Source organism: Mobula hypostoma, chromosome 13, assembly GCF_963921235.1.
Source record: "Mobula hypostoma chromosome 13, sMobHyp1.1, whole genome shotgun sequence".
Lineage (NCBI taxonomy): Eukaryota > Metazoa > Chordata > Chondrichthyes > Myliobatiformes > Myliobatidae > Mobula > Mobula hypostoma.
The window spans coordinates 76010217-76030911 of NC_086109.1; the positions used below are offsets into that span (position 1 = coordinate 76010217).

Genomic DNA, 20695 nt, shown 5'->3' on the forward strand with positions numbered 1-20695 from the left:
AGCTTGGTTCTAGTTAATGTCTGTTGGAACTGGCAGGGCTGAATAAAAATATAGAAGCTTGAAGCATTGGTACACAGGTTGAGGGGAGTAAAAATATTAGCTATGGATCGTACTGATCTATTTGTAGGGCTGCGCACGAGCAGATTTTGAGATGTTGTCTCTTGTCTTTCAGGCAGAGGATGAAAGGAATTACCATATTCTCTACCAGCTGTGTGCTTCTAAACATCTGCCAGAATTCAAGGATCTCCAATTGCGTATGTTCACCGATACTTTGTTAATTTCAAGTGAATGTGTAGAAACCCATATTTAAATCTTGGGCTGAATTCTTCAAAATTCATAGGATGAGTTGTGCTGTTGATCTGTACAATGCTTCTTTAGTCTGTTGTTTGCATCTATCATGACTACATTGTTTAGGGTCGTTCAATAATGAAGGAAACACACAAACGTCCCCTAGGGCAAGTGATGTATTGCAGCACGAAGATCCTCCAACAGTATCAATAGAAGCAATTGTTTGTCTTCCAATTTGCCTTTGGCCCTGACGTGGACGTGGGGATGGATGGACGTGGACAAACTTGTTGATGTAGGAATAGGAAGTGGAATTAAAGTGGCTGGCCGCTGGGAAATCCCGGCTGGCATAGTAGATGAAGTGAGGATGCTGAGGGAAGTGGCCACCCAGCCTGCTTTAGCTCGTCTGATTCAGTGATACTGCATGGAGTAGACCTTTCTGGCCCTTCAGGCCAGGCCACACGATCTACCCCCGACAAACCCGATTAACCCCTCAGCTAATCACAGGACAAGTTACAATGCCCGATAACCTACCCGTACGGAAACCTGAAGACCCAGGAAAAGCCCACACATTCTACGGGGAGGACGTGCAGAGCTTCCTTGCAGAACAGTGTCGGAATTAAACTCCAAACTCCAGAACACCCCGCACTGTAATAGCATGCGCTAACCACTATGCTATCGTGATAGGGAGGGTCGATAATGGGGTTGGGTGAGCTGTATTAATATTGTAATGTGGCATGTAATTCTTAAAAATTAGATTATTCCACTGCTGCCGTTTGTCCACATGGAAAACGATTAAGGAAATGAATTGACTTGTGGGTGTTTCTTGCTTTCAGGCCCAGCCCAGAACTTCAACTACACTAATCTTGGAGGCAATCCTGTGATTGAGGGAATAGATGATGCAAAGGAAATGATGAACACAAGGCAGGCATTCACATTACTAGGTAAATAGCAGAATCTTTTCCATTGGCTTTCAACTGGTGTTTTAAATACAGGATTTACAAGTGACCAGATTTTGCTCACCACGTCCCTTTAACCTCCTTTAACCACAAATAGCTGCAGATGATTCAGAAATAATTAGAGAGCCAAGTAACAGTCAGCATTTTATGGTCACTGAGCCAATATTGATTTGAAACAAACGTCTCTAATGTACACTCAGTAGCTACTATATTAGATACACCTGTAGACCTGCTCATCAATGCAAATATCTAATCAGCCAATCATGTGGCAACAACTCAATGTATAAAAGAATGCAGGTCATGAGGTTCATTTGCTGCTTGGGCAAAACATCAGAATGGGGAGGAAATGTGATCTACGTAACTTGGACAGTGGAATGGTTATTGGTGGCAAACAGGGTGGTTTGAGTATCTCAGAAACTGCTGACCTCCTGAGATTTCCACACACAACAGTCTCTAGAAGCATAAAAACATCCAGTGAGTGGCAGTCTGTGGGTGAAGAGGTCAGAGGAGAATGGTGAGACTGGTTCAAGCTGACAGGAAGGTGTCAGTAACTCAAATAAACATGCGTTACAACAGTGATATGCAGGAGAGCACCTCTGAGTGCATAACACACGAAGTGGATGGGCTACAGCAGCAGAAGATCATGAACCTAAATTTAGTGACCGCTGTAGTAGATACAGGAGAGACCTAATAAACTGGCCTCTGAGTGTACTGCCAAACACTGAATTTGTCACCAGACCGGCTCATTTCCCTGAACTTTTGTTTTACTTGCAGTGTGGTTCATACCAGCCAGATTGTTGAAGTAATTTGGGCTGGCTTATCAAGCACTTTTGAGCCAAGATCAATACAAATTGATTTTGAGGAATGTGCACTTTATCAAGGTAGACTAACTCTTTGCAACAGCTTGGAGAATATGAATTTTCTAAATAATATAATATTGTTTCAGCTGTAGTAAAGAATAACAATCTTCCAACACATTTGTAAGTTAATGTTCAATATACTGGAGTTGGCCACGTTGCCTCTTGATTCGTTACATCGTCCAGCTCCCTCCTGATCTGCAAATCCCCGAGTTGTCCAAAATTCCAGTGACTCCAGGTTTTAATAGACTGTGTATCCTCGGTCCTCTGAGGTTGGGTGCTATCGGAAAGAACGTGTTTTCTCTCTCCAAATGGAGTAAATCTCTATTGCTGTAGTTTTATGTTAATCCATACTAATAGTTACCATCAGTACTCATACTGCATTGCATGCCTCTGCTGGGTGCTGAGCGCAGAGTGCTCCTGGCTCAGGGGAAATTTCTGTCAGAATTTTAAAATTTGCCGATATCACTCCAATTTGCCGAATGGAGCAACGGGTCCGAAGCTGCTGCCGTCTCATTGGTTCTTCACCTGATCCTGGAACGTCTGGACAGCAAGATGCGTAAATCAGCATGCTCTTTATTGACTACAGCTCAGCATTCAATTCCATCATCCCCTCAAAACTAATCAACAAACTCCAAAGCGTTGGCCTCAATACCTCCTTGCACATTGGGATCCTGGAATTCCTCACTTGCAGACCTTAGTTGGTTCTGATTGGCAAGAACATCTCCTCCACGAAATCTGTCAACACGTGCACCATGGGGCTGTATGTTTAGTCCCCTGCTCTACTCGCTTTACACTTGCGACTGTGACGGTAAGCACAGCTCCAGTGCCATATTCAGGTTTGCTGATGACACTACTGTTGCTGGCCAAGTGAAAGGTGGTGATGAATCAACTTTAGAAGGGAGACTGAAAATCTGACTTAGTGGTGCCTCAGCAACAGCCTCGCTCTCAATGTCAGCAAGACCAAAGAGCTCATTATAGACATTAAGAGAAGGAAACCAGAGTTTTATGAGCCAGTCCTTATTGGAGGATCAGAGGTGGAGATGGTTACAACTTTAAATTCCCTCACTGTTATTATTTCGAGGACCTGGCCTGGGCCCAGCGTGTAAGTGCAATTATGAAGAAAGCGCAGCAGCGCCTCTACCCCTTAAGGAGTTTGTGGAGATTTGGCATAACATCTAAAACTTTGACAAACTTCTATAGATGTGTACTGGAGAGTATATTGACTGGCTGCATCACAGCCTGGTATGGAAACACCAACGCCCTTGAATGGAAAATCCTACAGAAAGTAATGGCCCAGTCCATCACAGGTAAAGCCATCCCAACCATGGAACGCTGTTGCAGGAAAGCAGTGTCTATCATCAGGGTCCCCCACCACCTAGGCCATGATCTCCTCTCACTGCTGCCATCAGGAAGAAGGTACAGGAGCCTCAGGACTCCTCATCAGGTTCGGGGATAGTTGCTGCCCCTCAACCATCAGGTTCTTGAACCAAAGGGGGTAACACATCATTGAAATTTTGCCACAACCAATGGACTCACTGCCAAGAACTCTTCATCTCATGTTCTCAATATTTATTTATTGTTTGTTTGTTTATTTATTTATTTATTTATTTATTTATTTTCTTTTTATATATGCACAGTTTGTTGTCTTCTGTAGTCTGGTTGAATGCCTTGGTTATGCGGTCTTTCATTGATTCTGTTAATTGTTATTTTATAGTTTATTGAGTATGCCCAGAAGAAATGAATCTCAGGGTTGTATATGGTGACATGTATGTACTTTGATAATAAATTTACTTTGAACTTTGAGTATAACAGTTGCATCCAGGCAGCTCATTGGTTCAGCCATTTTGTTCACATTTCCTTGGCCAATGAAAGATTATATAATTAGAGTTCAGCCAATAAGAGTGCAGTATGTATTGACGCCTTTTTCAACTGAAGTTAGTGTTTTCATTCCTGAGAAGACATCTTGAGTGCTTAGTTGGGTACCAGTATTCTATGTGCACATGTAAAAAATTAATACTTGAAATGTTCATACTGTCACATAAGTAAATGTTGTATTTCTAGCTTCAAGATTTGGAAAATTGTATCACGTTTTATTTTAAAATATTGACGTGTGTATTATATTCGTGCTGTGTAAATGGACTTTGTTAAAATAAGATTCACATGGATACATTATGTGTTTATGTAATTTTATGTTATTGAAGGCAATTTCATTTTAGAAATTGTAATGTTGCCTCTTTGACAAATTTATTTAAAAATTCTTTCCAGGTATTAATGAATCCTACCAGATGGGAATCTTCCAAATTCTTGCAGCCATCCTTCACTTGGGAAATGTGGCCATTAAAGCAAATGATCGAGATGCGGACAACTGCTTTATTTCTGTGAGTATTCGAGTCCACTCGAAAGAGTGTGGAATTGCCTCACTTTTGTTGCTGGGATGAGGTTGATGGTAGAGCTGCAAAGATTAGCAGCTGGTGTCTCTGAGAAGTCTTGCCCACGAAAGTGGGAAATTGTTGGGTGTCGGTATCTTTTAGGAGCTTAATGAAAGGGGACAATAAAAGGCCTTAAGTTTGCTTGAGCTGCTTTTTTCTTTAATAAGATCTTGGCTGAACATAAACTCACTTTGTCCCACATCTCTGATTTTCCTCATGTCCTGAAATGTATCATTTATTTATCCAGAGCCTTTAGAGGTCGGGAATTCCAAAGTGTACAAGTTTTCCATTGTATCAGTTTTTATGGCTACGCTCCTGTCCCAAGACTTTTCAAAGGAAACAGACTCTGACAAAAACGCACGAGATTCTGCAGATGCTGGAAATCCAGAGTAACCCACACAAAATGCTGGAGGAACTCAGTGGGTCAGGCACCATCTTTGGGAATGAATAAACAGTCAGTGTTTCAGGCCAAGACCCTTCATCAGGACAGAGTCTGACCTTCTTTTGTTATTCTTAACTCCAGAGGAGTTGGATAGTCCTTTGCCCTAGGAAATAATTTGAGTGAATCTGTGTTCAACTGACTTTTTCCTAAGGTACAGAGACCAAAACTGGACATGAAATTCCTTTGTGGTTAAGCCCATCTGCCCTTCTCCGAATTCCTTTGCAATAAATCCATCAGTTGTCTTCCTGACTGCTTGTCAAACTCCTGTGTTTCAAGATTATTCACAACCCACTGTAGACCAACATTTAGTGATTTAAAAAAAAAAATTGCTTACCCAACTGAACACAGACACAAGAGAGACAGCAGATTCTGGAAATCTGGAGCAACACACACAAAATGCTGGAGGAACCCTGCAGATCAGGCAGCGTCCTCAGCAGGGAAAAGTCAGTCAATGTTTTGGGTCAAAGACCTGTCATGCAAACTTACTGCATTTCACTTCTGCCATTGAGATTTTGCATCCTTATCTAGTTGTTAATCTTTTGAGTACTTTGCAGCCATGTGCAATATGATCACTTAAAGCTTACGCCACAGGTTCTTTAATGCAGAGGTTCTGTGTATAGTAAGCATTCTATTGCTCGATGAAGCATGTTTGAGGAGCTGGAGAGTTGGAGGGATAGTGATACCTAAACATTAAGCAGGTTAAACTTCACATGCAAACTTTGGAATGATTTAGAAATGAAGGGGTAGTGGAGGTATAATTTGTCCATCTGTGCTGATCACCCCATCCTTGACTAAGCTGTTCCACCGTGAACACGATCTGTTATGAGTCAACATGATGCTTTCAGATCAGATCATGCATAACACATACCTCCGCCACACCACTCAGGTGTGTTTCTGGGGTACAGGGGCTAGCAACCCCTGTGCCTGTTTTTGTGTTCTATCGCTGAGCAGCAGTGAACCATCTGATTGGCCTATCAGGGTTCTCTTCGGGAACTAGTTGACTTGTTCAGCATTTCTGATCTGGCTATTGTTCACGATTGCACTTAATTAAAAAAAAATGATTTCATTAGAATGGTGAAATAGGTGTGAAACACAATAATGATGAAGCAGCTCTTTATTCAAGGTATTCAAAGCTTCTGGGTCAGTGTCCTAACAGGGAAAGAACTGCCGTACTTTTGTTGGCTTTTGTCTGGGTAAGGACTACTATCTCTGCACGTTTAGCAGAGGACTCCAGAGATGATTACAATATCTTTATTATTAATGTTCACCGTGCAATTGTTCTTTGCTTCAGAGTTTTAGTTTGGACCATTTTCAGGTTTAAGCACATCCCATTGGAATTTATAATGCTTCAATGTTCGGTTGTAGTAATGTGACAGAGTGTTAATACAATTCTGTCCCAATGCCAAAGGAAGGAAAATTGGGCAGCTACTCAAAACGTAAATAGTTCACTGCTTTTTAATGAGTGATGAGATTGCTTGGCAACAAGATTGACTCCTCTCTTTCACAAACAAGAGAAAATCTGCAGATGCTGGAAATCCAGGTAGCACACACAAAGTGCTGGAGGAACTCAGCAGGCCAGGCAGCAGCTATGGAAAAGAGAACAGTCAATATTTCAGGCCGAGACCCTTCAGCAGGACTGGAGAAACAAGATGAAGAGTTAGAGGGTGGGGGGAGGGGAGGAAGAAACACCAGGTGATAGGTGAAATCGGGAGGGGGAGGGGTGAAGTAAAGAGCTGGGAAGTTGATTGGTGAAAGAGATACAGGGCTGGAGAAGGGGGAATCTGATACAGGAAAGAAGACAATGGAAGAAAGAAAAGGGGGAGGAGCACCAGAGGGGGGGCGATGGGCAGGCAATGAGATAAGGAAAAGAGGATGGGGAATGGAGAAGGGGGTTGGGGCATTACTAGAATTTCGAGAAATCAATGTTCGTGCCATCAGGTTGGAGGCTACCTGGATGGAATATGAGGTGTTCCTCCTCCAACCTCAATGTGTCCTTATCACAACAGTACAGGAGGCCATGGATTGACATGTCAGAATGGGAATGCGAAGTGGAGCTAAAGTGGGTGGCTACTGGGAGATCCTGCTTTTTCTGGTGGACGGAGTATAGGTGCTCGGCAAAGCGGTATTCCAATCTACGTCGGGTCTTGCCAATATACAAGAGGCCATATTGGGAGCACTGGACACAATAGATGACCCCAACAGACTCACAGGTGAAGTATCACCTCACCTGGAAGGACTGTTTGGGGCCCTGAATTGGAGTGAGGGAGGAGGTGTAGGGGCAGGTGTAGCACTGGTTCTGCTTGCAAGGATAAGTGCCAGTGGGGAGGGACAAATGGATAACGGAGTTGCTTAGGGAGCGATACCACCGGAAAGCAGAAAGTGCGGGGTTGGGTGGTGGCATTTCATTGGAGATGGTGGAAGTTACGGAGAATTACGTGCTGGGTGTGGAAGCTGGTGGGGTGGTAAGTGAGGTGAAGAGGAACCCTATCCCTGATGGGGTGAGGACAGATGTGTGCGAAATGGAAGAGATGCACTTGAGGGCAGCGTTGACGGAGGAAGGGAAGCCCTTTTCTTTGAAGAAGGAGGGCATCTGCTTTGTTCTTGAATTAAAAGCCTCAAGCTGAGAGCAGATCCGGTGGAGATGGAGGAATTGAGAGAAGGGGTTATACCTCTTCCCACCCTGTTACTTGTAAAAATGCCATCCCCTTCTCTCAGTTCTTCTGTCTCTGCCAAATCTGCTCTCGGCTTCAGGCTTTTCATTCCAGAACGAAGGAAATGTCCTCTTTCTTCAAAGAAAGGGGCATTCATCCCTCCACCATCAACGTTGCCCTCAACTACATCTCTTCCATCTTATGCACATCTGCCCTCACCCCATCCTTCTGCCACCCCACCAGCCTCTGTGTCCAGCACATAATTTTCTGTAACCTGTCATCTCCAATGGGATCCCTTCACCAAGCACATCTTTCCCTCCCCCCTCCCCCTCTTCTGCTTTCAGCTGGGATTGCTCCCTATGTGACTCCCTTGTCCATTCATCCCTCCCCACTAGCACTTATCCTTGCAAGTGGAACAAGTGCTATGCCTGCCCCTACACCTCCTTCCTCACTACCATTCAGGGCCCCAAGCAGTCCTTCCAAGTGAGGTGACACTTCACCTGTGGGTCTGTTGGGGTCATCTATTGTATCCGGTGCTCCCAGTGTGGCCTCTTGTATATCGGTGAGACTGAACGTGGATTGGGAGACTGCTTCACCAAGCACCTACACTCCATCTGCCAGAAAAAGCAGGATCTCCCAGAGTCCTCTCATTTTAATTTCACTTCCCATTCCCATTCCGATATGTCCATCCATGGCCTCCTCCACTGTCGCGATGAGGCCACACTCAGGTTGGAGGAGCAATACCTTGTATTCCATCTGGGTAGCCTCCAACCCGATGGCATGAACATTGATTTCTCAAACTTCCGGTAACGCCCCACCCCCTTTCTCTATTCCCCATCCCCTTTTCCCTCTCTCACCTTATCTCCTTGTCTGCCCATCACCTCTCTTTGGTGCTCCTCCCTCTTTTTCTTTCTTCCAAGGCCTCTGCCCTCTCCTGTTAGATTCCCCCTTCTCCAGCCCTGTATCTCTTTTACGAATCATCTTCCCAGCTCTTTACTTCACCTCCTCTCCGGATTCACCTTTCACCTTGTGTTTCTCCCTCCCCTCCGTCCACTCTGTAATCCAATACCTCATTTTCTTCAGTCCTGCTGAAGGGTCTCGGCCAAAACATCGACTGTACTCTTTTGCATATATGCTGCCTGGCGTGCTGAGTTCCTTCAGCATTTTGTGTGTGTTACTTGACTCTTCTCTTTGACAACTATTCTAATTTTTGAGCTTACAATTTGAGCATGATGCGGTAGCAATAACTGTTTATTCTTGTGTTTGCTTCCCAAAAAGCATGCCATCTACTTCGTTCGCTTTGTGAAGTGGATATATAGAATTTACTGCACAAGGATGGGCCAAGAAAAGACGTTACTTGTTCTGCTAGAACAAGTAACAGTAGCTTCTCCATTTGTCCACCACTTCCCTTCTTCCAATGGTTGTCCAGTTTTCCTTTTAGTGTATCTCTGTTTTTCACTTCAGTTACATGTCAGTTTCCATTTTGATCAGACTGTGGCTTGAGAAATTCTTCCTGAATTCTCTGCTGTCAAATGTTGTCAATAATGGCTTTTAGCTTGGCAGGTGAAAGAATTTTAATTACATCAGCTCCATCAACGTCCATAGTCGCAAGGGTTACTTCTCCTCAGTCTCCCTGCTAGGGGAAAATAAGGATCTCCAGCCTTGTCAGTCTTTTGTGGTTAATTCTACAAGTGGCTGCAAATTAATCAAAATGCATTGTGTCATCAGCAATTTAATAGTTTGAAATATGGTAAAATAGCTAATTGTATCATCTCTGGCTGTTTATACGTGAAGCACCCCCCCCCCCCCCGCCCCAACCAGCCTCGAGATTTGGCTCATTAGCCAGCTCTACTACCAGCCACAGGATTCAGCAGTAAGCAGGCCATCTTTCATATACGTCTTGGGTTGGTATGATTTGGGGTTCAACCAAACAGGAAAGTCGTGATGTTCTGATTAAAGAAACCTTGATTTGAGCGAATGCTATGTAAGTACTGCCCATACGCAGTTGCTGGTGGGCAAGGAATGACAAATCGTACGCTGCATAAATTTTTGAAGAAATTATATTTACAAATTTCAGCTTTATCGAACAGTTTTATCAGAAAAGAAAAGGGGGAAAAATAAATAAAAGGGCCCATTTTAGTTCAGCCAGTCCAAATGTGCACATAAAGTTCATCTTGAAGTTGTCCCTTTTACTCATGCGCTGGACCCTGGGTCTGCGTGAAAGCACACACCACATTCCGATCTTTGCTCGAAATCCACTTCGAACAAATGGGTACTCTCATCGGGAGTATTGGCCTTTCCTCCTTGGAGCTATTTATCTGCACAAAGCATTTTGTGCAACAGGGGCGTTCCTTCCTCTGCCATCTTCCCTCCTATCCTCTCCGCTGCTTCCGCCAAAAAAAAAACCCAGGAACCACACTGTCCGTCACAAATCTCTCTCTGCCATGCTCTCTCGACCTTGCTCCTGATTCCACCATCCTGATTGGCTGACGCAGTATTCTTAAGTTGAACGTCACAGCCCCTTAGCTTTTAGCCGAAACCAAACATCCTAAAAGCAGGACACACTGCTTTTACAGAACTGCTAAAATGAAATACCTACAGCATAGCAGTAAGAATTTTAACCAGGGTATTACGTACATAAAGGCCTAAGGATTGTATGTAAAAGAAATAAAATGGCTGATGTCAGGCTGAGATGAGGTCATTTCAAAGTTCAAAGTAAAATTTATTATCAGAGTACATACATATCACCACATTTTCCTGTGGGCACACTTGGCAAATCTATAAAATAGTAACAGTAAACAGGATCAATGAAAGAGCAAGTAGAGCATAGAAGACAACAAATTGTGCAAGGGAAAATATAAATAAATAGCAATAAATAATTGAATTGAATTGACTTTATTTCTTACATCCTTCACATACATGAGGAGTAAAAATCTTTATGTTACATCTCCATCTAAATGTGCCATGTGCAATCATAGTAATTTATAATAATTTATTATAAATAGAACAGTTAGTGTAATCTAGAGTACACTCAAATCAGCGTGAGTTCATCAGTCTGATGGCCTGGTGGAAGAAGCTGTCCCGGAGTCTGTTTGTCCTGGCTTTTATGCTGTGGTACCGCTTCCCGGATAGTAGCAGCTGGAATAGATTGTGGTTGGGATGACTTGGGTTCCCAATGATCCTACGGGCCCTTTTTACACACCTGACCTTGTAAATGTCCTGAATCATGGGAAGTTCACAACTACAGATGCGCTGGGCTGTCCGCACCACTCTCTGCAGAATCCTGGGATTAAGGGAGGTACAGTTCTCGTACTAGGCAGTGATGCATCCAGTCAGGATGCTCTCAATTGTGCCCCTGTAGAAAGTTCTTGGGACCTGGGTGCCCATACCAAACTTCCTCAACTGTCTGAGGTGAAAGAGGTGCTGTTGTGCCTTTTTCACCACACAGCTGGTCTGTACTGACCACGTGAGGTCCTCGGTGATGTGGATGCCAAGGAACTTAAACCTGTTCACTCTCTCAACCCCAGATCTATTGACGTCAATAGAGGTTAGCCTGTCTCCATTCCTCCTGTAATCCACAGCCATTGCGACATTGAGGGAGAGATTGTTTTCTTGATATCACTGTGTCAGAGAGATGACTTCTTCCCTGTAGGCCATCTCGTTATTGTTTGAGATAAGGCCAAGAGCTTGAAATAACAGGATAAAGAGTCCTTAAAGTGAGATCATTGGTTGACCATTTCCCTTACAACCAATTTTAAACGTCAGCTCCCTCTCTTTTCCTGCTGAGTGTGTAGGGATAGTTTCCAAAGTAACGTTGCATTGTCATGGAGACTTGTCCACTATCATGGAGAGTAAACCCAGCTACCACTGAGTTGAGAGGGCAACTGTACACTCAGTACTTCAAAACAACAAGACAGCTTGGGTTAAAAGACTGTCCGCTAATGTTCTTTATCCTCAACAAAACCTCTTTTTGGTTTTCTATCAATTACCAGAAAAAACCTGGCTGTGATTTTCTTGGGAATTGGACACCCTAGAAAACTATCAGATCAATTGATTTGTTGGTTTGTTCTGTAGTTAGGTAAATAATGGTGATTTAGTTGCTGCAGCATCACAGTTTGTGGTTGTGCTGAGAAAAGAGGGTTTATATTTGTTTTAAAGGAAGGCTGTGAGGGCCAGCCAGCTCCTGCAGGTATGGTGGGCGAACAATGGACTGAGGAAAGTAAGACGACTTCTTCCCATCTAAAACCTGCAGTCTAAAGAAGGTTATAGAGATAGGGAGGGAGAGGGTTGTACTGCATTTAACATCGAAGTAGAAATTTTGGATGTCTTGGAGTGAGTGTCAGCATCTGTTGTTGAGCGAAGAGTGACTAGGTATGGCAGCAGCTTAAGATTATATCTGGTGAATGAGGTTAGGAAATAAATTGGCCCATTCTGGGGGGACAGTGACGTGATTGTGGATTTCTGTCTCCAATGATCTGCTCTGAGGTGGAATAAAGGTGGATCTTATAAAGGTGACAGGAAGCTGGGCTCTGGGATTTAGTGAATGATGAAGAATCAAAGAGTCTGGTTCAGCCAAGGACTGTACCCTGGGAATGGGCTGTAGCAAGGATGAGAAGTGACAGTTTCAGTGGTGAGTGGGAGAGAATTGTGGCCTGTATGTTAGCATGTGAGAGGGCTGCTTACTGAGATATAATCAGTGAGGATGTAATTGCTTCAAGAGTCAACATTCACTCGATTGGCTGAATGGCTTCCCACACTGACAGTCAGCAGAGCAGAGATGGTAGCTGAAAATGCAATGCTGGAAAAACAACGCTGGCCACCTCCTGCTCATTCATGACAGGTGAATCCATGTTAATAAGGATGGAAGAAGGTGTCCAAGGGCGTAAGAGGAGCTGATGAACCTTGATGGGCAAATACAAGAATGATAAGTAGAAGTTGGAACATGGTCAGGGAGGAAATTAAGCACTGGATTTCTTCAAGAAGGTAATGCAGAACAGTTAGGATAAACATTTATGATGTTGTGGTACGGCTACATTTTGAGCTCTGGTAGCATACTATGAATGGCACCTGGAATACCAAAATCACCCAAGGACAGCAAGGCTCTTGAGAAAGGATCAACAATGTGACGGTGGGGTCCAGGCCTGGAGCGTATGGAAGCGACGAGGCCCAGGTCCTAGTGTGAGGAGCAACCCGACATTTGGATGATGTAAATGCCGGGCCAGTTTGAAAAAGCGGGGTGTCAGGATCAGAGGTGCGTGTCGGACTGGTTCTACTCGCTGCTCCATGCCGTTTACTTGGCTCCGCGCTGAACCGAGGCTGAGGCTGCGGCCTGCTCTGGACTTCGTGTCCGTGGGCTCACTTCTATTCTGAATGGTATTTGCTCACTTTTATTGTTTGCAGGGTTTATTTTTTCTCTCCCTCAGCACATTGGGTGTTTGACAGTCTTTTTTTTTATAAATGGGTTCTTTTGGGCTTTTTTGTTTTGTAGCTGCCTGTTAGGAAACGAATCTCAAGGTCGTATAATGTATACATAGTTTGATAATAAATGTACTTTGATCTCTGAACAGGCTGGGGCCTCCTTTCCTTTGACTGGAAAAAAAACTGGGAGGGGTGGCCTGATGGAGATAGAAGGCCAGTTGAATGAAGTAAGAAATCAAACAGGGAATTGAAATAATCAGCTATCAATGGTAGGTGACAGTGTGAGGAGGGGAGTAATGCAGACATTTAATTCAGGAAGAGGCTCAGAGGAAGGATAAATACTAATGTACCCAATCCCTGGGTTCTGTGATTTAAGATACTACATGTACACACAGTTAATGAAGGAAAAATACAATGGAGTTGGGTAGGATTAGTGTAAGGATGTGTGTGTAATGGTTGACATGGACTCAGTCATATGATCTTACTCGTTCCCACAACAGTAGGCTGTTAGTCAGGAAAGCACGGCAACATCTCTACTTTCTGAGGAGAATGAGCCAAGCGAGCCCCCTCCCCCCCCCCACCTCCACATTCTAACCAATTCTTGCAGGAGCCCCATTGGGAGTTTCCTGACCAGCTGCATCACCGTCTAGCATGGGAATTGCCAGGCATCTGACCGCAAGACCCTACAAAGGATTGCGAGGACTGTTGAGCGGACTGTCCGGGTCTGTCTTTCACCCATCAGAGATATTTATCAGGAGTGCTACGTACGTAAGGCCCTTAGCATTGTCAGTGATCCCTTCCATCTGTCCAACAATCTTTTTGACACCGCCAACCTCCCCCTCACCCAACTACCAGGCAGAAGGTATCGTGGCATTAGGATCAGGACTGTTGGGTTGGGAAACAGCTTCTTCTCCCAGGCCTTTAGACTACTAAACTCCGTGCCACCATCCAGACCAGACCTCCCCATAAATGAAGTGCCAGTAGTGTTGTACTGTTTATGGTTTTAACTTGTGTTATAAATTAAATACACCTTATTTGTTAATTTATTTGCGGTAATATTACTTTCTGTGCTGTGTGTGTGTTTGTGTGTGTGTGTTACATGTCCTGTATTGTGAACTTGGTCCGGAGGTGGTATAAATGTATATAGTTGAATGACAATAAACTTGAACTAGAATTTAAACTTGACAGACCTGTTTTCACTTTGTGCCTCTACGACTCTAGAATTATCTACGAGATAATCTTTGTGTATATTCATATCAAACGCTTTGTTTAACAAGTACTCATTGCTGCAGTGACGATTGATTTGGTTCCTTCCCCCCAATCTAAGGTGTGACATTCTCCACCCTGCCTGCCCTTGCCATAACCCTTCATTCCTCTCCATATTTGATTTCTGACCTCACAGTGTTTGCTGCATTTCATGAAGTTATGCTATTTTATACTTTGAGCTGTATTCTGTACATTGCTCACCTAGTCCTTGTTCAACCATTTAAACCCCTTACTCCCGTTGACCTTCACCAGGACCATAGCCCTCCACACCTCTGCCATCCATTTACCTATCCAAACCTCTCAAGTGTTGAAATTGAACTCGCACTGGCAGCTCATTCCACACTCTCACCACCCTCTGAGTGAGGACGTTTCTCCTCATGTTCCCTTTAAACTCTTCACCTTTCACCCTTAACCTGTGACCTCTGGATGTAGTCCCACCCAATCCCAAACATCGTAATGGAGCTCTCCTCTGTTTTATTATGCAAAAGAAGTTGGCATAAGCCAGTTATCTGTGGATTGATAAAGAGAAGGCACACTTTTTAAAAATTAAATGATGATTTTTGACTGGAGAATAAATGCATTTTAGAAATTCATATGTGGAAGGATTTGTCCATGGCTCTATGTTTATAAAGTGCTGTGTCTGCATTGCAACGCAGTACGACATCATACTCTGCCTCCAGAAGCTGGTTCCATTGATCACAGCAACACACACAAAATGCTGGAGGAACTCAGCAGGCCAGGTGGCAAGGAGTAAACAGTTGACGTTTCGGGCCGACATCAGTCATCAGGACTCTCATTTACTCTTTTCCATGGATGCCGTCTGACCTGCTGTGTTCCTCCAGCGTTTTGTGCTGTTTCGGACTTTCAGCATCTGCAGTTCTTCTTGGGTTCATTGATCACGTTTCTGTGTTAGTTCAAGTTGAGCTGCAGCCTGCTCGAATGTTGTTTTTTATTGGAATACCTCGAGTTTCGGGTATCACTTCTGCACAGTGGTAGACTTCAAGTTGCTTCTTTAATTCTAAAGCTTACAGCATGTTTGCATTAGTGCACGGAATTCAGTTGTGTGAAAAGCACTCATTGAAACATTCACAAAGACAGGATTCCAGTTCATTTGAGATTGATTTACTTTTTAAGAGAAGCCACTAATTTCTTGTGGGCCTCGACTATATTAACCGTGCTTTCAGTAGAATGGAATGAATGCAAAATAAAAGCTGCATGTAACCATTTCATAGGAGACATGAAAGTCACAAGATTTTTTCCACTTTGGTGTGGTCAGTTCAGAACATTATCAGAATCAGGTTTATTATCACTGACGTTGTGAAATGTTTTTTGAGGCACAGTAGAGTGCGTCACAAAAAAGATTACTGTAAGTTACAATATGTGCAAAAGAGGAATAGTGAGGTAGTGTTCTTGGACCATTCAGAAATCTGATGGCAGAAGGGAAGAAGTTGTTCCTAAATCTTTGAGTCTGGTTTTTCTCTGATGGTTAATAATGAGAAGTGGGCAGTCTTTAATGTTGGATCAAAATTCAAAATACATTTATTATCAAAGTACGTATACACTATACAACCTTGAGATTCGTCTCCTTTCAGGCAGCCATGAAACAAAGAAACTCAATAGAACCCATTTAAGAATAGAAGGCCATAAGCACGCACCGTGTGGAGAAAAAAAAACACGCAAACCGTAAACACAACCGAATAGCGTTCTGAACTGAAGTCCACAAAAAGGGTCATTCGACCACAAAGGATGCTATCTTTTGAAGGCTTCTGCCCATGATGGAGCTGGCTGACTTTACAGCCTCTTTCAAGCTTGTGGCGCAGACTTGTCTTTTTGGATAATCTTCGCTCTTTCTAATATTAGATTTCTTCTTCAGCTCAGTGACTGAATTGGGATAAGCCAGGCTGGGGAGTCACCTCAGGCTTGATGTTTGACTAGTCTGGCAGGGGAAGGAAATGGCTGTCAGTCCTACAGTGAGGATTAGACAGGCTGTACTCTGGGGCTGGACACAGGCTGCAGGAGATCCCTGGAGTGGTGTGGATCTTCACCACCAAAACCTCAAAATGGTTTTTAGTGTGATAATAAAACATGCTGCTAGTTTACAACTGACAAGTTCCAAGCTAAAATGTTATTTTTAAAAAGGATTGCTTAAGGTATACATAAAGTTCAGGCCACTGGGAGAAATCTGCTTCTTGAAGGAGTGGCATAGGATTACCCATTGTGTATTAATGAAACTAACAGCTGTAAGAGATTCTCTTGGCATTATTAATAAATATTCATCCTAAACCACAGTTAAAACATCCACTCATCTTTATTGGTGTGGTTTTTATAAGGTGCAGAAGGGCTGCCAAATCAAAAATGACAAGAACTTAACAGGGGAAAAAAATCCATGATCTTGTGTCACTGAAGGAATCCTGACAGTGATAGGTGTTTTGAAGGAGCAATTCCATTAGACCAATTCTTGTGCTCTGGCCACATGGTCCTGCAGTGTTTTCTTGTCACTGATTGCCCCAGTCTTCTCTAGTTATTGTACTCCCACTACTTTCAGGCATGCAGTCTGTGTGCAAGTTTGTGGGCCAAATAGTTTTTCCCTTCTGCTATGTGCCTCTGTTATCAGCTGTCCAGCTACCCTTGTTATCTCTTCTTTCTTAAGAAAATATTTATTACCAATGAAGCATTTTGGTAAGGGATGTGATAACAAGCTATTTAGACATAGCCTTTTTAAATGAATTAGATGGGAAATCTGGTGAGTGACGAAAGTGAGTTGTGTTAATAAACGATAGTGTTTGCGTTGGATTGAAGAATTTATTTAAAATTTGTAACATTAGATCATAATGTTCAAATTATCTTAATGCTACTTTCTCCAGTTAATGCTGATCCCTTCCCAGTTCTTTTAGTATTGCGCCAGATATCCTTAACACTTTCATGATCAATAACAAAAGTACACCTTGGCAATTGATTTTCAACCCAATGCCCTAGAGTCTTTCAAAATGCTTAAAAAGCAATTTTAAACAGCGATGATCTTGTCTCCCAAAGGAACTGTGTGTTGAGTAAGCCTTAAAGTGCTGTGTTCTTTACTACATGGACTGTTTATATAAAATGGACAAATGGGCAAGTAACAATGCAAAATAAATGTTAATGATTATGCATTAGATTCTAACTAAGAATGACATTCATTCAATTCACTTGTATTATATACACAAATTTTGAATTGTGGACAAATGCAGGAGATGCTGCAGATGTTGGAAATTCAGAGTAACACATACAAAACGCTGGACAAGCAGCATCTGTGGAGAGAAATAAACAGTCAACGTTTCAGGCCGAGACCGTTCAGGGCTGAAGGAAGGTGAAAGAAGCTAGAAAAAGGTGGGGGGAGGGAAAGGAGTGGTAGAAGGTGAATAGGTGAAACTGGATGAGGGGCAAGGTAGGTGATGAGGGAAGTGGGTGGTGAAGTAAGAAGTTGGGAGGTGATAGGTGAAAAAGTTAAAGGGCTCAAGAAGAAGAAATATGATAGGAGAGGACAGTGGACCATGGGAGAAATGGACGGAGGAGGGGCACCAGAGGGAGGTGATAGGGAACTGAGGAGAAGAGAAGGGGGAAGAGAGGAACCAGAATGGGGAATGGTACAAGAGAGGAGGGTGCGGGAGAAATTACCAGAGTTTAAAAAAATATGTTCGTGCCTTTGTGTTGGAGGCTACCCAGACAGTATATGAGGTGTTGCTCCTCATACCTGAGAGATTGAGTTATGCCCTTCCTTGATTTTGGTGGCCAGGTTGCTCTTTATCTGTGCAGTCCTGGCAAGAAAAATCCAGGCTCCAGGCTCTTGAAGAACTGTTGAAAAATGTGGTGTTTTGATCTGTAGAGAATTCCACAGAGGAGGCTGATTCTGTATCTGATGATATGTGTCAGTCACATTGGCATCTTCAGCTTCCCAGAGTTGGCTGATGTGAAGGAGATGTGAATTTGTTTCTCACTGTAACATTTATGCCTGAGAGGACATTTCCTCGGAGAGCAGAAGAACCAAACAGCGCAACACCTGCAAAAGTGCCCCTTGTTAGCGTGCCCGACATAATTGAAAAGTGGATTAACTGTACACCATTTACAGCAGTAATACCTTGTGCTACTTAATTGATTTTAAAAATAAATGAGTTGTGTATATAGTGCCGTTGGGTGCATGTGATTCTGATGCAACTTTCTGTTCCTGGCAGCCTAACTCAGAACATCTGGTCATCTTCTGTGATCTGCTGGGTGTGGACTATGAGCAGATGGCTCACTGGCTGTGCCATAGAAAGATTATCACCGGGTCAGAGACTTATATCAAGCCCATGCCCAGATTTCAGGCCCTCAATGCCAGGGATGCTCTGGCAAAGCATATCTATGCCAGCCTCTTCAACTGGATAGTTCACCATGTCAACAAAGCCCTTCGCGCGTCAGTAAAGCAACATTCGTTCATCGGTGTGTTGGACATATATGGGTGAGTGGTTTGTTCTTACTTTCGTGGAAATCATTGCCATTAATTTTTATTGAACTACTACATTAGATTACTTCTTGTATTTTTCTTTCTTGAGTTTAACTTCTAATATCAACTATTAGATCAATAGGTTTCAATAGGTACATTTAATGTCAGAGCAATGTATACAATATACATCCTGAAATTCTTTTTCTTTGCAAACATCCACAAAAAACAGAGGAGTGCCCCAAAGAATGAATGACAATTAAACGTTAGAATCCCAAAGCCGCCCCCCCAACTTCCCCTCCCATGTACAAGCAGCAGCAAAGCGATGACCCCCTCACCAGCAAAAAAGCATCAGCACCCCCACCAAGCACTTGAGCATGCAGCAAAGCATCAATAAAGACACAGACTTGCAGTACCCCAAAGACTACTGGTTCACCTGGTAGTTCAACATACCAGAAGCTCGCTCTCTCCCTAATAAGGGAAAAAGAGGTGTCCCCATTTCATAGCTGCTTAATGAATGTGTTTACCACAATGATCAGATTTGGTGGTGTTTTATTGATCTTTTTTTATATAACTTATTGTATTTAGGATTTACTTTAAGATTTGAATTCTTGTAAAATGAAGGCTGTGTGAAGGTGCTCAACAATATTATCCATGACCCTTTGTTGGCTCACTACTTCAGGAAAGTCGTCTTATTCTGCCATGATGGCAAGAGGTTGTTTTTGTGTTCTTGGTCTCCAATACAAAGTCTGGGAGCCCACACCCACCTGACCCCTTTATCTGTCCAGAAATGCTTTTTAATTTTGGTCCTTTTACTCATTTGGATCTGTGGTTTGATGATCTGCTCTTTGGAAGAGATTTTAGATCAACAGATTAAGGTCATTGATCTGAAACACTAATTTTCTTTCTTTCTCCACGATGTGCTCTATGTTTCAGGATATTTTGTTTGTATTTCATACGTCCTCATTATTTCGCCTTTGAGTAACTTTCTCTGCACTTTGGACTAATCTACACAAAATGAAGTTGCTCCTTGGTTCTCACTTGAAGTGGAAATTACAGTGTTCCACAACAGAATTAGTCCTTTGGTTGTTCTCCCTGGTCTTTGCCTCTGGCACGATTTGGGCACGGTGTTTAGGATGCAGTCCACAACAAGCACCTTTACAATTTCAGCTCACTTCCTCTGGTTTGATTTACACATTTTGTGGTTGGTTTAATGTTTTGTTGTCTGCTCTGTATTGAGCAGATATACTGAGCATCACTGCAAAAATGAAGGGGTGCAATTTTGTGCAGTTTCATGTCTGTTGATGATACAATGTAGATATCTGTGCAATGTACTTTGCTCCTGAAATTTGGTTCCGTTGAAGTCGATGGTTCCTTTATTACCTTTCAGTGACAGAGATGGAGAATAATTTCTCCATACGTAAGCCTCTCCAAAGTCAATGACTGATTGTATTAAATTTCTTTCCTCTTTCGTAAAGTACCTCTAAATTCCTTGGCAGTGCCTTGGAATTAGCGATCCACTACTGAATGGATATGAGACAGGTGACTCCTGCATTTTTGCTGGAAGCTGAGTGTAATGAACTTTTCCTGATACAGTAATTGTCCAGTCTGTGCCCCCCATGTAGTTCGGCTATAGGGGTGAATGAAGTGATGGGTTTAATGTACCCTCCCACTTCACAGCTGTGAGTGAGTGTCCCATCCTGTAGCCTTGAGAAACTCCTCCTTAGAGCTGGCAGGTTAACTCAGTTAATCAATTTGAGAACTCCATGGAAATAAAGCGATGCAGCAGACTGTAAATCAGCGAGTTGTTTGTTTTAGTTAGTCTCCCCTCTTGCTGTGTGGCACCTCTTTGCCCCTTTAATAAGGAGAGAGAGCACGAGCCTGTGGCATGTCGAATTGTCGGGTGAACAATTAGTTTTCCTGTACTGCAGA

The 20695-nt window shown here is 43.0% G+C and overlaps 1 protein-coding gene across 4 annotated transcripts in view; it reads left to right on the forward strand.

Moving 5' to 3' along the window:
• myo5aa (myosin VAa) overlaps positions 1 to 20695 on the forward strand; it is a 223058-nt gene that overhangs the window by 113572 nt on the left and 88791 nt on the right. For all 4 annotated transcript variants that reach the window (XM_063065969.1, XM_063065970.1, XM_063065971.1 and 1 more), the window contains exons 7-10: positions 173 to 254; positions 1122 to 1229; positions 4370 to 4482; positions 18516 to 18781. In XM_063065969.1, the coding sequence (XP_062922039.1) occupies positions 173 to 254; positions 1122 to 1229; positions 4370 to 4482; positions 18516 to 18781 (569 nt within the window). The remainder of the gene's footprint in view (positions 1 to 172; positions 255 to 1121; positions 1230 to 4369; positions 4483 to 18515; positions 18782 to 20695) is intronic.